This window comes from Globicephala melas, chromosome X (assembly GCF_963455315.2).
Source record: "Globicephala melas chromosome X, mGloMel1.2, whole genome shotgun sequence".
In the NCBI taxonomy this organism is placed as follows: domain Eukaryota; kingdom Metazoa; phylum Chordata; class Mammalia; order Artiodactyla; family Delphinidae; genus Globicephala; species Globicephala melas.
In genome coordinates this window covers 41,580,618-41,596,088 of record NC_083335.1, presented here as the reverse complement: position 1 = coordinate 41,596,088, position 15,471 = coordinate 41,580,618, and the positions used below count along the sequence as shown (strand labels likewise).

The following is a 15,471-nucleotide window of genomic DNA, read 5'->3' as shown; positions in this document are numbered from 1 at the left end:
GGACTTTCAACTCGGTTATAACTACCTGCAGTGCCGTACAACTTACCAGAACTTGTGCTAGGCACTGAGGGTACCAGGACAAATGAGAGAATATATTTACTGTAAGAAGGGAAGTCTAGTTAGGGAGCAGTGATGACTGGGTGGTGGAACATGTCCTAAAACAAGGGTCCGTCTCCTGGATCCCCAGTCTCATCCTGTTTCCCGCTGATCTGTGATTACAGGTTTATTGAGCAGAGCAAAAATCAAAGTAAAGGAAGAGGAAAACTGCTCTGGATCCATGTAGGTTGGTGTGAGTAGAGACTACCAAAGATTCCTGCGGTGAGGGTGGTGTGGACCAGAACAGTCTTGGGGACATAAAGCCACCCCAACACCTGTGTATACAAAGAGTGAAACCTGTAGCAGTGTCTATGCAGAAAATGGACTGCCAAGAAGACTGGGCCATATTCATGGGAGGATAGAAGAGATAGTTGAATTCTGAGCACACTATCATGAGTGTCACTCAGATTTATCTTGGGGAATGGGGGGTGAGGACAAAAGTCTGAGAAAAGCCGCAAAGGGCTGTTTGGATCCTTAAGCAGCACTGGGGAAGTACCCACCTGAATTAAGTATAACTCTAAAGCAGGAAGGGGCATCCTCTACATTTCTGAATGGGCAAACTGGGGATTCAGACCACTGAGGGCTCCAAAAATATCAGTGGGTCTTTGTCACCTTTAAGACTCCAGCACATCAGCAGTGGTGGGGACCAGTGGAGGGAGGAACACCTAGCAGAAGGGGAAGGAGTGCCTCGCAGTCATGGCATTATCCAGGGAAAGGAGACACAGCAGCATAGGTGTAGAAAGGTGTCTCCTACCTGGCAGTCAATTGGACTTGCTGGTAGGCCTACTCCTTTGGTCCTTACCTAAATATGAAGGACACCTAGAGGGCTGGGCCTTGCATGTGTCGACTGAGCCAGCCACAGAGTTCGGTCATTACCTAATTTGATTCCCACAGTAGCTCTATAAAGCATGTACTATCTTCATTTTATAGACAAATAGGCTGATTTTAAAGAAACATATCTGTAATAATTGCCAGGTTTGTGCTTCTAAATAAGAGATCCAGAGGTAATATAAGATTTATGTCTTTAAATTGTGCCTCAAGTATTTATTGTCTCCATTCCCTTTATAAGCTGATTGGTAAGTTATTTACATCTTACATTTTTTTCTGACACATGTGTATTCATTTTGGAAAAATGAGAAAAAACATTAAAAAAATAAAGAAAATAAGAAAAAGATGCATTCTGATGTGTATATATATTATATTATACATGCTTTTAAATGAGATAGTATATCTACAGACTGCTTTCTAAACTGCTTTATTAGCTTTACAATATGCAATAGACATCTTTCCATGCAAGTTGATAAAATCTCCCCTGCTGACAGAAAAACTTACAGACTAAGTCAAAAGTGAAAATTAAATCTCCAATCAGAAAAATGACAGAACACAAAAGGTTCACAGTAAAGGGTACATCAAGAAAATGCAAGTTTGGGAAGCAGGGGGGTATACGATTATTAACCTCAGCATTCAAGGCATAAGGCAAAATTCATCATGATGATCATGGTGAGGAGGATCTCCAATAAGAATGCGCAGACTGTACCTCAACTGAAGCTCCCTAATTTTCCTCCTTAGCTCTCTCATCTCCTCCATGAACCTTTCCATATCATCTGCATCTCCATCTATGATGTCAATGTTATTGACAAGCCTATTGGGCATACCCTCTCTAAAATCTTGGGCAGGTGGAGCCCATTCCCCTCTAATGTTTCCTCCAGGTTCTTGGCCTTCACCACCTCCCAAAGGGCGGGCTTCCTCATTCTGCACTGGAACTTGCTCCTCTCCTCTGCTTTCCTTGGGGACATTTTCCATCTTGAGATTTTTTTTTCCTGCTTCTTCTTCCTAGTAGATAAAAGGATTGAATGTTTTGTAAGAACAGGATTCAGAGCTCTGTGAGCAAAGGTTTTCCCACCTGAGAGACTTCGTGTGCCCTCTAAGGGGTGCCGCAGATCTAGCCCTGCCCCAAAGCCCACCATTTTCCCTGAAAATCCGTCCCAGGGCCACTCCTGGCACAGAAACGTAGGACAGGTAGTGGGCTGGACCGTCGCTGAAAAACCAGGTCTTAGCCTCCAGGGATCTTGATATGCCCTCCAGGGGCACCCCAGAGCTTGCCCCTTTACTCCCTTCTTCCCTCACCAGCCACAGGCCCACAGTTTCTAAAGACTCGGCTAGATTTCTCCTGCACTTAAGTGGGGCAGGGAGGGCTGGGAGTCCCCCAAATTCTGTTCTGATCCCTGATACCCCTACACCAAAGGGTCCCAGGCACCTCCCATACCTGCAGGAATCAGAAGCAATATTCCTCTCGTAGCCTTGAAATCTGCTGCACCAACGGACCTAAAGACCTGCAGACAGAAATTCGACAATGGCCAGGACTGATCACTCGACTAAAGGACCAGTATCAGGGGACACCAGCTCCGTTGTTGGTTTAGGACTCTGCTAGAAATGTGTTGCTGCCTTCTCTTTCTCCTCCATCCTGTCTCACAGCTTCTTTTCCCGCCCTGTGACGCGCTACCCTGCCTTCCAGAAGAAATCAAAGCTGATTATTTCCAAACCAGTTTCACCTCTTCTTTAGGCCCCTTATCTCCACTGTCTCGTCCTTCCCGTCATCTAATTACCATTTCTTGAACGCAAATGGACAACTTGCGGGGCGTGGGAGTCCGAAGAGGTTGCTGGGTGGCTACGTGGTTCATTTATAAAGAATTTCAATCTGGGTATCTGCCAGGACCTTTTGGGACCCAGTGGACTTTCTGGAGCTCACCCTCGGGCCACTGCCCACCATTTTATGCATCAAGATGGATGAAGAGGTAACGTGGGCATTGCAAACCTGTCCCCGCTGCGGCGTCAGCGCTTTGTCAGGCTTACCCGAGGGTCCGCAGGTAGCGCCCACGCTCACACCGACCCGCAGGGACCGGAAACTGTTTCTCGTTCCCCGCCTATATCCCGAAGTCAGTAGCCCGCCCGATCGACTGCCTCCTCTACAGAAAGGACGTGCTTCCCAGACCTAATCCCTGTCCCTATCCTCTGCAGCAGCCGCCCCGGTCCCCTTCCCCCACCCCTCCCCGGAGTTCCCGCAGCCCACCATTTCCGGCTCCAAAATGGAAGGAGGGTGGAGAAGAAATACCGGGAACAGTGGCCTAGACCCGATGCAGAGTCCGCCATCCCCAACCCAGGGTCACCGGTTGCGCGCCCCCTCCCGTCGCCCTGCAGGAATCAGACCGTTTCCTCGCCGTCTCCTTTTCTAGTCCTTCCCTTCCAGGCGTCGCCCGATCGCCCACCTCCTAGGAGGTGCCAACTGGTACCCATTCTTAACCCTTGGCCCCTCTTGATCTCCTCCCACCAAGCCCTCTATTTCTTGCACCAAACGTGTGGACATCGGGTAAGGGACAGAGAGAATCCAGTCCTGGACCCGCTCTGGTCTTTGCCCTGAGGCCCCCGCTCCCCTCCCCAGTCAGCACCCTCCAACCTGCCAAGAATCTGGGTCAGCTTCTACGACTTCCTCCTTCCTGGGGACAGGTTCGCCCGTCTTCAAGGCAATAGCGAGCCGGCATACAGCCACAAACGACTAAGGACTGCAACTGGGAGGAGAGACTAATCCAAGGGCGGGCTCTAGGTCTCGTAAGGGCTACGTCACTGTGAGCTCAGATCTCCAATTATGGTTCGTACCTGAGGAGCTGCAGTGGGTTGTGGGCGGGGCCACCTTTCTCCTCATTCCCACCTTCCCCCCACCAATACCACTGGGTACTGCCCATCCGTTATTTATTTATTTATTTGTTTGTTTATCTATTTATTTATTTTCCTATTTAGCATCCTCGACACCAAACAGGTCATAATATTTTGTCGTATTTGCCTTTGTCCTGATTTCTGCTGGAGCTTTTAAAGAATTGCGTCTTCCTCTTCTATAATATTAAATGCCCACTTCTTTCCCTTCCACTCACCGACAAGTAAAGCCTAGAATTGACCCTATTAGTCTTGTTGGTTTTGTCCCAGGCTGGAACCGGGACGGGGGAGGGGTGTGCAAGGCTAGGGAGTCTGGAAAATAGGTAGTAGGTAACATTTTTAAAAACACTTTCACTCTAATTATTTCCCTTTCTGTTTATTTACTTTTTGAAGGGGTGGGTGATTGTTTTTGTTCTGTTTCCCATCAGCATGCATTCATTTTTTGGTTGTTATAATTAGACAATACAATTATTTTCAGTTGAAAACCGATTCAATTTGCAAAAACTTGGCAACATGTTTCTGCTGTTGAATCATCCTATAAATATAGACCCTCCAGATTGCACCCTCACCCCCTTTTAAGGACTTTGGAATATAAACCTATACTGCTGGTTTCCCTTATGAAGGGCCTCTGTGCAGTCCTTTCATGAGATGAGGCAGTGAGTCTAATGGAGTCTTGATGGTGGATTTTCAGATTTTGAGAACCTGTGACAAATGTATCATCTCCTCTAAATTATATTTAAATTATATTAGTACAACTTCACTTTACAAAAAGACTCTAGCATAGCTTCTAAAATAGAGCAACACTGAGGTCTTCCAACAATTCAGAACAGTAATTTGGGAAAGTTATGCTAACAGGTAAAAAGTATTGTGAAGCCACAATATTAAAACAATATTATACCAGAATAAATATAGGACAAATGAAACAGAAGAGAAAGCCAATTTTCAAACCCAAATATGGAGAAATATTAGTAATCTTATTGAAATATTTTGAATCAGTGGTGAAAGGTTAGATTACTGAAGAAATGGTGCTGATATAATTGGTTAACTATTTGGAAAAAAAAACGAAGTGTGTTATTCCTGTTATACACTTAAATACAGACACTAAATATTTAGATAAAAATACATAAATCATTAAAATAGTATATAACAAATGTTATTTTGTATATAATTTTAGGATGAAAATGTTTTTTAAAAAATATAGCACCAGAGACAGACATAGCCAAAAGGCAATTGGTCCAATCCTGCTGGGGACCCTCTAAGTCTAAGGAACCATGTACAATGCTCCTCAGAATTATCCCAATAAGAGATGGGAAACTGGAGCATTTATCCACAGATGTGGATCCTTTATTGGTGGATGTTACCCTAGGAATGTTAAAATCTCTGGCACATCTAGGTTGTCCTAAGCCTGGGCTGAGCAAGCTCCCAAGGTGCCAGAAAAAGCCCTCGGTAAAATTTAGAATTAAGATAAAGTGGAAGGACAATATCGTTTTTATCCCTGCCTCAGGAATTATACTATTCACTTTTACTCTAAATCAGTCCAAATATTTACCTTCAAAATAAAGATAATACACACACATCCATTCCCATGTTTATGGATATTGGGCTGTCTGTAGTTTTCATTATGAGACACATCGTTGATTGAACTTCTTTGTACATAAATTTTTGATAATAATATGAAGGTATTAAATTCCTAGAATGGTCATTGCTGTACATGATTATGGATGCTTTTAACTGGCATAGACATTGGCCTTGAAAAATATTGTCCCAATTTGGCACCTATAATGTATGAGCATTCCTGTTTTCTTATGTGTTCACCAACACTGGTTTACTATATTTTTTAAATTTTGTTTTATTTTATATTTTGTTTCATTTTGTCTTATTTCATTTATTCTTTAAAAAGTGTTGTCATAGTCATCAGGTAATGTTTTCTATACCTGCCAGATAATAGCAGACACCTGAGATTAACATTCCCAGACTATTCTCTGAAGATTCTAGTTCAGTAGATTGGAGCCAGGCCTGAGAACTTGCATTTAGGTTTTTTACACAATTCTTAATATTAGGTAGGGTTGGGAATCCATGTCATGGGCAAAAAAACAAAATGAAACAAAGCAAAAAGCTCTCATTGTTATTATTATGAAATAGCCTCAAAATTACAGAATAGTTTTGAAAATAGCACAAAGAACCCCCACATGTCCTTCACTGTATTCCCCAGTTTTAACATTTTGCTACATTTGCTTTATCATTCTCTCTTCATGTAGAAGGACATATTATTTTCTGAACCATTTGAGTCAGTTGAAGATCGAATGGTCATTTAAAAATATTTATTTCAGTTCATTCCATATAAAATTTTCTTAAAGATGAGCCTATGTTTTGGTCTTTGGAGATTTCTTATATAAAATATATATATATATATATAAACTTGTAATGTATAAAGATAAATATTTTAGTGTATAATCTTAGTAAATGTTCTCTACTCAGTATTATACATAATTTATTCATGTATCTATTTTAATAGAATAATATACCATAAGCTAGTCTGCTACTTGCTTATTTATTTGCTTAAAAATATTTTCAGGTTAGTAACAATTTTACTACTCTCCCTGTTTTTAATGTCTCAAAACTGTTCAAATTATCATAATTTATTTAACCAATCCCCAATTGACTCATATGGGTATTATTTCCATATATTTACAGTAACCAGTACTGTTTCAATAAATGTGTATAGGCAGATTGCCCTCCAAACAGATTGTTCACACCCTCACCAACACAGGTTGTAATCAATCATACTAATTTATGAAATATTGGAGTTATATAAAACTAGATTGAGAGAATATAGCATACATCCATACTTTTATAATATATATAGTTTGAAAATATATATAATAAATACGTACATGTGTATATATATATAAACACAGTTATTTTATGTACTTTTAATGTGTGTGTATATATACATACACACATATATATGCATACATACACAAACACGCAACCTACTTTTCTTACACAACCTACTTTTTCTTAGAAATCATGTTTTTTGTTTTTTGTTTTTTTGCCGTTTTTTTTTTTAACATCTTTATTGGAGTATAATTGCTTTACAATGGTGTGTTAGTTTCTGCTTTATAACAAAGTGAATCAGTTATACATATACATATGTTCCCATATCTCTTCCCTCTTGCGTCCCCCTCCCTCCCACCCTCCCTATCCCACCCCTCTAGGTGGTCACAAACCATCGAGCTGATCTCCCTGTGCTATGCGGCTGCTTCCCACTAGCTATCTATTTTACGTTTGGTAGTGTATATATGTCCATGCCACTCTCTCACTTTGTCACAGCTTACCCTTCCCCCTCCCCATATCCTCAAGTCCATTTTTTGAGATTCATCTATGTTGATATACATATAGATGTAGGTCCTTTATTTTTACAGCAGTATAGTATTCCATTGTATAATTGTATTTTAATTCATTTTATTGTTTTCCTGTTGATGCACATTTAAACTTTTTCCCTACTTTTTTCTAATATAGCCATAGTTTCAGTGAACATCCTTGTGTATGGCTCCTTTGTACTTCATTTGAAGCCAAATTTTGTTTCTGTTGCATTTATTTGTTTTTAGTTTTTAGGGTTGTTGTTGTTGTTAAGCCTCATCTGCCAGGATTTTCCAAATCTGCCCCTTTTGGGATTTCAGCCTAGATATGGAAATAACACCTAGATACACAGGTTCTTCCTCTGGAAGTTCTGATTTAGTAGGTCTCGGATGGGACATGAGAGTGTATTTTCAGAAGTACCCCAGGTAATTTATAAGATCAGGCAAGCCTGGGAAACACTTTGATGGGTTTTAAAAATTATCCCATTAATTTGCTGATTTATTTTCTTTAATTCTTAGTGTAGTTCAACTTCTATTTTTAAATATCTTTATTATCCTTAATGGTTGGGTTTTTAAAAGTAAAGTAATACAGATATGAATAATGTAGAAAGTGCATGAGTTTGCTATATAGTCTTTCAGAAGTTTTATTTTGTATGTATTTATGTGTAGGAATACTTTCTTAGCTCAAGCAAGGATGAAATACTTAAAATTGTTCTTTAATATTTAGGATGTTACATAGCTTCTAAATAGAGTAACACTTAAGAACAGATTTTTAGGTTGAAGGGAAAAGTTTCAAACTGAATACATTTCCCTAAGATTTCTGTACAAGCAAACAATCTATTTTGGTAAACCCTGAAATTGGTTAAGACACACACAAACACACACACGTCCCTCATTGATCTGTAATTTCCTTTTCTTCTACATTTATTTCAGTCTCTGTTCTTTCTAAATTGTTTAATTTTAATGATTGAATTGTTTTTCAAAAATAAAACCATCTACTTTGGTGTATATTATTGGAAATCGTTTTCTATGCATATACTTATATAAAGTAAAATGTTATTAAATCAGGGAAGAATTATATAAATGTGAGCTTCTCCTTTAGGAAAGGTACAGAACTATGCTTAACAGCAAGATGAAAGTTTGAAGAAAAATAATTTTAAAGTCACTACATTTTTCCCCATTTACTCAGCACAAGAAACTATTGTTCACCACTCAACTAGGTTTTTTTTTTTAATGATTACAATTTTTTTCTAATGCTAAAACTTGTAAAAATTTCATGGTCATAAAACATTATTTGTTCTTTTGTTATTTCAAAAGCTTTAAAAAATTTTGAAACATTTTAATACAGCATGTCATACAGCAAAGACTAGTGGGAAAATTATTGTTTAAAAATTTCTATTGGCTGGGCTTCCCTGGTGGCGCAGTGGTTGAGAGTCCGCCTGCCGATGCAGGGGACACGGGTTCATGCCCCGGTCCCGGAAGATCCCACATGCTGCGGAGTGGCTAGGCCCGTGAGCCATGGCCGCTGAGCCTGCGCGTCTGGAGCCTGTGCTCCACAACGGGAGAGGCCACAACAATGAGAGGCCCGCGTACCGGAAAAAAAAAAAAAAAAAATTCTATTGGCTAATGTAAAACATCCCTTTGTTAAGCTTAGTAGGATTTTGTTAAAGAAAGTTTCGTACCCAAATGTTATTAAAACTCAGTTTTTCTTCATAATACTAATAAGAATGGTTTAAAATAAATCTCCCTTCTGTAGTAGAAATAAAGGAGATTCTAATGGCTTTCCCAATCTTAATCACATTACAAAAGTTGTTTTCTTTATTAAAATATGTTACTAAAATAACATAATATATATGCACATATTTTAGTTGAACCATGTAGAGTTTTCTGAGACTTTTTAAAAAAACTTAACAGTATATTTGGACATATTTCCATGTCTTTTATTGCTGTGTAACAAATCACCATAAACTTAGAGGCATATACAACAAAATTCATCTCACAGTTTCCATAGGTCAGAAATCAGGCACAACAAGGCTGGGTTCCCTGCTCAGAGAATCACAAGGCTGAAGTTGGCTTGCTGTGTCCTCATCTGGTGACAAACCTAGGGAAAAATCTGCTTTTAAACACATTCTTGTTATTGTCAGAATTCAGTTCCTGGAGGATGTAGGACTGAAGTCTCAGTTTTCTTACTAGCTGTCAACCAGGGACTGCTCTCAGCAACTGCAGATTGCTCTCATATCTTACCATGTGGTTCTCTCAATCACAGCAAGAGAGAATTGCCCTTACTTCAAATCCCTTTCACACTTTGAATTTCTCTGACTTCCACTTCTGCTTCCAGCTGGAGAAAATTGTCTACTTTTGAATGGTTCATGTGATTAAGTCCAATCCACCTAGATAATCTTAACCTTTTAAAGCCAACTCATTTGGGACTTTAATTACATGTGAAAAATTGAATTGCAGAAGTGCCTTGATTAGCATGTGATAGAATAACCAGGGGTCTGGAATCTTGTGGGGGGTATCTTAGAATTCTCTCTACCACACTACCTAAACCATTTTTCTTTTTAAATTAAGACACAATATATCTAACGTAAAATTCAACATTTTAACCATTTGAAAGTGTACAATTCAGTGGCATTTAGTACATTGACAGTGTTTTGCAACCATCACCCCTATCTAGTTCCATAAACTTTTTCATCACCCCAAAAGAAAATCCCATATCTATTAAGCAATCATTCCCTATTACTCCCTCCCCACAACCTCTGGCAACCACAAATCTGCATTCTGTCTCTATGGGTTTTCCTATTCTTGATATTTCATATAAATGGAATCATGCAATATATAACCTTTTGTTTCTGGTTTCTTTCACTTAACATGATGTTTTCAAAGTTCACCCATGTAGTTTTACTACTTCATTCCTTATTATGGCTGAGTAATATTATATTGCATGGATATGCCACATTGTCTTTATTAATGCAGCAGCTGATGGACATTTGGGTTATTTCCATCTAATGGCTATCATGAATAGTGCTGCTATGAAAATTTGTATACAAATTCTTGTTTGAACACCTGTTTTCAATTTTTTTTTTGTATACATCTAGGAAGGTATTGCTGGGTCATAGGGTAATTCCATGTTGAAGATTTTGTCGACTGATTTCTCGTCACTATTTATTTCTAATATAATCTTTATTATTTCCTTCTTTCTGCTAGTTTTGGGTTTAGTGTGCCCCCCTTTTTAACGTACATGTTTACAGCTATACATTTCCCTCAGCACTGCTTTAGCTGCATCCCATAAGTTTGGTATATTGTGTTTTTGTTTTCATTCTTAAAATATTTTCTAATTGCCCTTGTGATTTCTTCTTTGACCCATTGGTTATTTATAAGTGCTTTTTAAAATTTCCTCATATTTGTAAATTTCCCAGTTTTCCTCTGTTACTGATTTCTAGTTTCATCCATTGTTGTTTTAGAAGATATTTTGTATGATTTTAATCTTTTAAAATGTTTTGAGACTTGTTTTCTGGACTAATATATGGTCTATCCTGGAGAATGTTTCATATGTACTTGAGAAGAATGTGTATTCTGGTGTTGTTGGGTAGAGTGTTCTGTATATACTTATCTGGCCTACTGGATTTTAGAGTATTATTCAAGTCCTCTATTATCCTTATTGATCTTCTGTATAGTTGTGCCATCCATTAGTGGAAATGGAGTATTAAATTCTCCAACTATTATTCCAGAACTATTTCTCCCTTCAATTATCAGTTCTTCCTTTTTATATTTTGGGGCTCTTTTGTTAGGTGTACATATGTTTATAATTGTTATCTTCTTGATGTATTGACCCTTTTATCAATATATTATATATTTCTTCATATCTTGTAATTTTTCTTTTTACTTAATGTTGATTTTGTCTACTGTTAGTATAGCCACCCAGCTTTTCTTTGATAACAATTTTCATGAAATATCTTTTCTATCATTTTACTTTCACACTATTTGTGTTTTTGGATCTACAATGAGTCTCTTGTAGACAGCATATAGTTTGATCATGTTATTTTATCCATTCTTTCAATGTTTGTACTTTAATTGGAAAGTTTGGTCCATTCACATTTACTAATTACTAATTAGTAATTACTAATATGAAAGGACTTCTCTCTGTCATTTCACTATTTGTTTTCTATATATCTTATACCTATTTTGTCCTCAGTTCCCCCATTGCTTTCTTTTGTGTTTAAGTAATTTATACACTTTTTTCATAGAGGTTACTGTGGGGATTACAATTAGTAACTTCAAGTTATAGCAATCTAGCTTGAATTAATACCAACTTAGTTTCAATACTTTACATAAATTTTGCTTCTATACAATTTTATCCTTTCCCTTTATGTTATTATTGTCACAAATTACATCTATATACATGTTGTGCCCATTAATATATATTTATAATGATTATTTTATGTATTTGTCTTTTAAATAATGTAGGGGAAAAAAAGAGGAGTTACAAGCCAAAAACATAATAAAATTCTGACTTTTGTTTTTACCCATATAGTTACTTTGACTGATATTTTTTATTCATATTGTTTTGTGTCAAAATTTCTTGGGTACATGGATAAGGAGTACAGTATTTTATTGGTAGGTATTTAGGATGAAGACTGATGAAAGGTATGTGAGAAGTTTAATAATATCACTATACAATTCCTATTTTTGTAAATCTTAAAAAATATGTGCTATATGCTCTTTGAGAAATAATTCAAACAATAAAAAGTGTGTGTGTGGGGGGGAAAGTGTGTAAATTAACAGTGGGAATTGCCTTACTTCCACTTACTCCATTGAGATAGTGGGCATCCCTTGCAAAAGTCCTGTTGGCCAGATAACATCCCTGCTTCTGCCAGTCTCCAGATATGGCATCTGGCTTAGTCACCTTGTCTCCAAGTCTCCTCCCCAGAATAATGTGTGTCCTCATTCATCAGGTTTTATTTACAAATCTCTGGGGCTACACTGAAGTAATGTGAGTGCTAGGGATTGCCCAGATTTGAGTGGTGAGGCAGGACCTTTTGGTCCTGACCCTGTTGGCTCATGGTTGGAAAAAGTAATCCAGGATATACAACATACAACATTTAACATCACTTACATAACAAACAACATCACTCTTTATTTTGAAAAGAAGTAAGGATTCTGGGTAGGACAAATAGACAGAACAACTGACCTTTTGGGTGGATGAGTGTCAGTCCTCCAATGTAAGCTTTTGCTTTCTGGACAATTTGTACCTCTCACTTCAGTCACAGGCTAGAGAAAAGAGAAAGATTAGAATGATGATTACAAGTCCAGTGCTTCTTTTAGAGTTTTTGTTTTCAGGACCGTGGATCATTTCATGAAAGCTTCTTCTTGAACCTTGATTACAGATTGTAGGAAGTGAAAGGAGGGAGTTGGGGGATCATCAGTACCTGGAGCCCTGAGTTTCATCCCCAAGCCATCTAACCTCCACTTTCTTCAACTCAATTCCCAGATTTCACCTTGGGCAGAGCAAGAAATTTTGTGGCTCTGATGTAGTCCAGTGGTTGTCATGAAGGCATCTGGAGTGGATAAAAGACAGACAGCATCCATTAGGACCAAAGTGGAGACACACTGACTGCACAGTGCCATTTCCTAATCTATGTGACAAAAACATCCCTTCAAATTTGCTGTGACATATGCCCTGGAATGGGCACTGTGGCACAGTGTGTACTGGAGAAAAACTTGTGTAAATCTAAATGTCAGTCATGGAACAGGGTCCATGGAATTCAGAACATTACTATACACATGTTCAAAGCACAAAGGTAGCTTAATTTTTACTGAGAGAGAAAGATGTTCTGGGTACTGAGTGATAAAAAAGGGAATGACTATAGTAGTATGAATAGTGGAACATCTCTTTGGTTTAAAATTTGCTTACATATATTATAATTTAATTTGGATGTATTTATAGAGATTTAAAAAAAATCTATGAGATCCCATTATTTACTCCCCCGCTCCTCTCAACTCACTCCTATCCCTGTATATTCCCATCACTTTCTTATAACACCAAACAAATTTTATTTTAGACTGAGTGGAGACAGCCTGCACCATTTCTAGCTGCTTGTAGGAGAAGATGGGCATGGAACTGGAGGAGAGTGTGGGTGCTGACTTGGAGAAATTACTTTGTGTCTCTTCGGGGCTGGTATTCCTTGCAATCAGCTCATCACTACGGATATTTGAGCTCACACAACTGTGGGAGCTAAGTAGTTTCTGTAAGGCTGTCTCTTCACATCTGATGCTGAAGCTTGAAGACCAAAGTGCAAACAGTCAGAAAGAAAAACTAGGTGTAACCTGGGGGAGAACAAGCACAAGCCATAATGCATAAGCACAAACTGGAGCCCTTGAGAACAGACTGAGAATGTTCTTAGGGCCTCTATACTTAGTGGCATGGGTGTCATGCAGAATCTGGGGCCCCTAAACATATATCTAAATACACATGCCATACCCAGTAGTCAGAAAGGCAAAGAGGATCTAGGGGAAATTTGGAACAGTCGCAGGCTTGGCTGATGTCTCACACCATTGAGGTGTGCCAGCAACGTCTTTGAACTACAAAGAGGCAATGTCTTCACTTCCACTCTCAAAATCTCTCTTAATAATTTCTCTTGTGACTAACTCTAACCACAGACATATAGGTAAGTGAATCCTAGAAAATTTAGTCCATTCTACCCAGGTTGACACATTTAAAGCAGCTATAATATGATTCCATTTATAAGACAATCTGGTAAAGATAAAACTATAGGGATAAAAAACTGATCAGTGGATAGAGGTTGTGACTACAAAGTGGCATGGGGAAATGCTTTGACTTGATGGAACTGTTCTATATTCTATCATCCTCACTGAAATGAGGGTGACCATGTGAATGGCAGGATCTCCCATCTCATCTGTGGCCTACACAAGCCAGCCACTTCAGAACACTCCGAAGATGAAGATGCCCTTCGCACTAATGTGTTTCTCAGTGCTGTGGGGAAGGGAGCGTCCTCTGAGTCCCTAACAGCATCTGTTTGGTCCACCGACACATTGACTTCAAAGGCATTCAATTTAAGTGACCACACGTGACAACTCCTGCAACTGTTTCACCATTGTGTGCCATGGAACACCAACATTTCATCCTCTAATGTCACTTGGATCCTTACTGTCTTCAGATCCACCTAAGCCAGATAACATTTTTCAGATTCCCACTTCCTTCAGGGCCCTTGGCTTGCAAACAATTTTGGTGTCAAGTACTCTTTCAATCAAAGTTCCCACTTGCCTATGCCAGCTATTCGTTCTAATAGCTATTTTATAAAAATAAGACACTGTTAATAAAATATATTCCATAGCTGACAAAAACTCTGTGAGGGCCAGAAAAGCCGGCTTGGATGCTACGCAGCCAGGGGAAGTCCACTCACACTTTGGGACTGCTATAGCTGAAACACCACTGCTGCCTGTGTGCTAACTGACATGTATGCATTCCAGGCACTCTGCTGTGACTGCTCCATAGGAACCAGAGACCCCTCCCATCATACACAGTTGACCATGTCACTGAGCCATACACGGCTCCCATGTCATTCAGTTACACCTCTAAGTCTCAGGATGGTGCATATGCTTGATACAACCAAGATCCCATTTAGAACTCAAATGTAAGGGGTTCTGGTTGACGTGTGCACACACACAGACACACACACACACACACACACACACACACTCATATACATCTACTTTCTTGTTTTTAGCTTTCCAGACTTTACAGTACAAGAAAGCAAATAAGAGAGTTGGAATAGCTTCCAAGTGAGCTAACTCATAGTATATTTCAAATTCTTTAAAAAACATTTTTTTGCTATTGTAAATTGTATATTCACAATGAAAATTGTATTTGCTGCAATTGTTTTGTGCATAAGTCTTACATCCAGCAAACTACTAATATATACTATTAGTATAATTTTCTGTAGATTTTCTTGAGTTTTATATGAAGACAGTCATATTAACAGTTTACTTTTCACTTTTATACACTTAATAATGTATATATGTATACATATATTTATTCTGTATTACTGCACTGGCTAAGACATTCAGTACCATGTTGAACAAGAATGGTTATAGGAGTCATCCTTCTGTTTAAAGAGAATGTTTCTAATTGTGCTATTAAGTATGGTGTTTAGTTTGTTTGATGTCCATTTACCATTTTAAAGACCAGCCTTCTATTCCAGGTTTGCTGAAGTCTATTGTTGTTTTTAAATTGTTTATTTTTTTATAAATTTATTTATTCATTTATTTATTTTTGGCTGTGTTG

General features: G+C 38.4%; 1 protein-coding gene across 3 annotated transcripts; it reads right to left on the bottom strand.

Moving 5' to 3' along the window:
* Positions 1–1,335: 1,335 nt before the first annotated feature.
* BEX5 (brain expressed X-linked 5) lies at positions 1,336–3,709 on the bottom strand. Of its 3 annotated transcripts, none has more exons than XM_030851405.2 (3): positions 3,551–3,709; positions 2,363–2,429; positions 1,336–1,929 (listed from the first exon to the last, which is right to left on the bottom strand). In XM_030851405.2, exon 3 carries the CDS (start codon positions 1,897–1,899, stop codon positions 1,561–1,563), a length of 339 nt encoding a protein of 112 aa, XP_030707265.1. In that variant the 5' UTR covers positions 1,900–1,929; positions 2,363–2,429; positions 3,551–3,709; the 3' UTR covers positions 1,336–1,560. The 3 variants fall into 3 exon arrangements, with proteins under 3 accessions (XP_030707265.1, XP_060148208.1, XP_060148209.1); XM_060292225.1 differs by lacking the exon at positions 3,551–3,709 and adding an exon at positions 3,167–3,474; XM_060292226.1 differs by lacking the exon at positions 3,551–3,709 and adding an exon at positions 2,950–3,090.
* Between the last annotated feature and the right edge of the window lie 11,762 nt (positions 3,710–15,471).

Coding starts and splice junctions, on each gene's coding strand:
- BEX5 (XM_030851405.2), bottom strand. CDS start 1,899: ATGGAAAATGTCCCCAAGGAAAGCAGAGGAGAGGAGCAAGTTCCAGTG.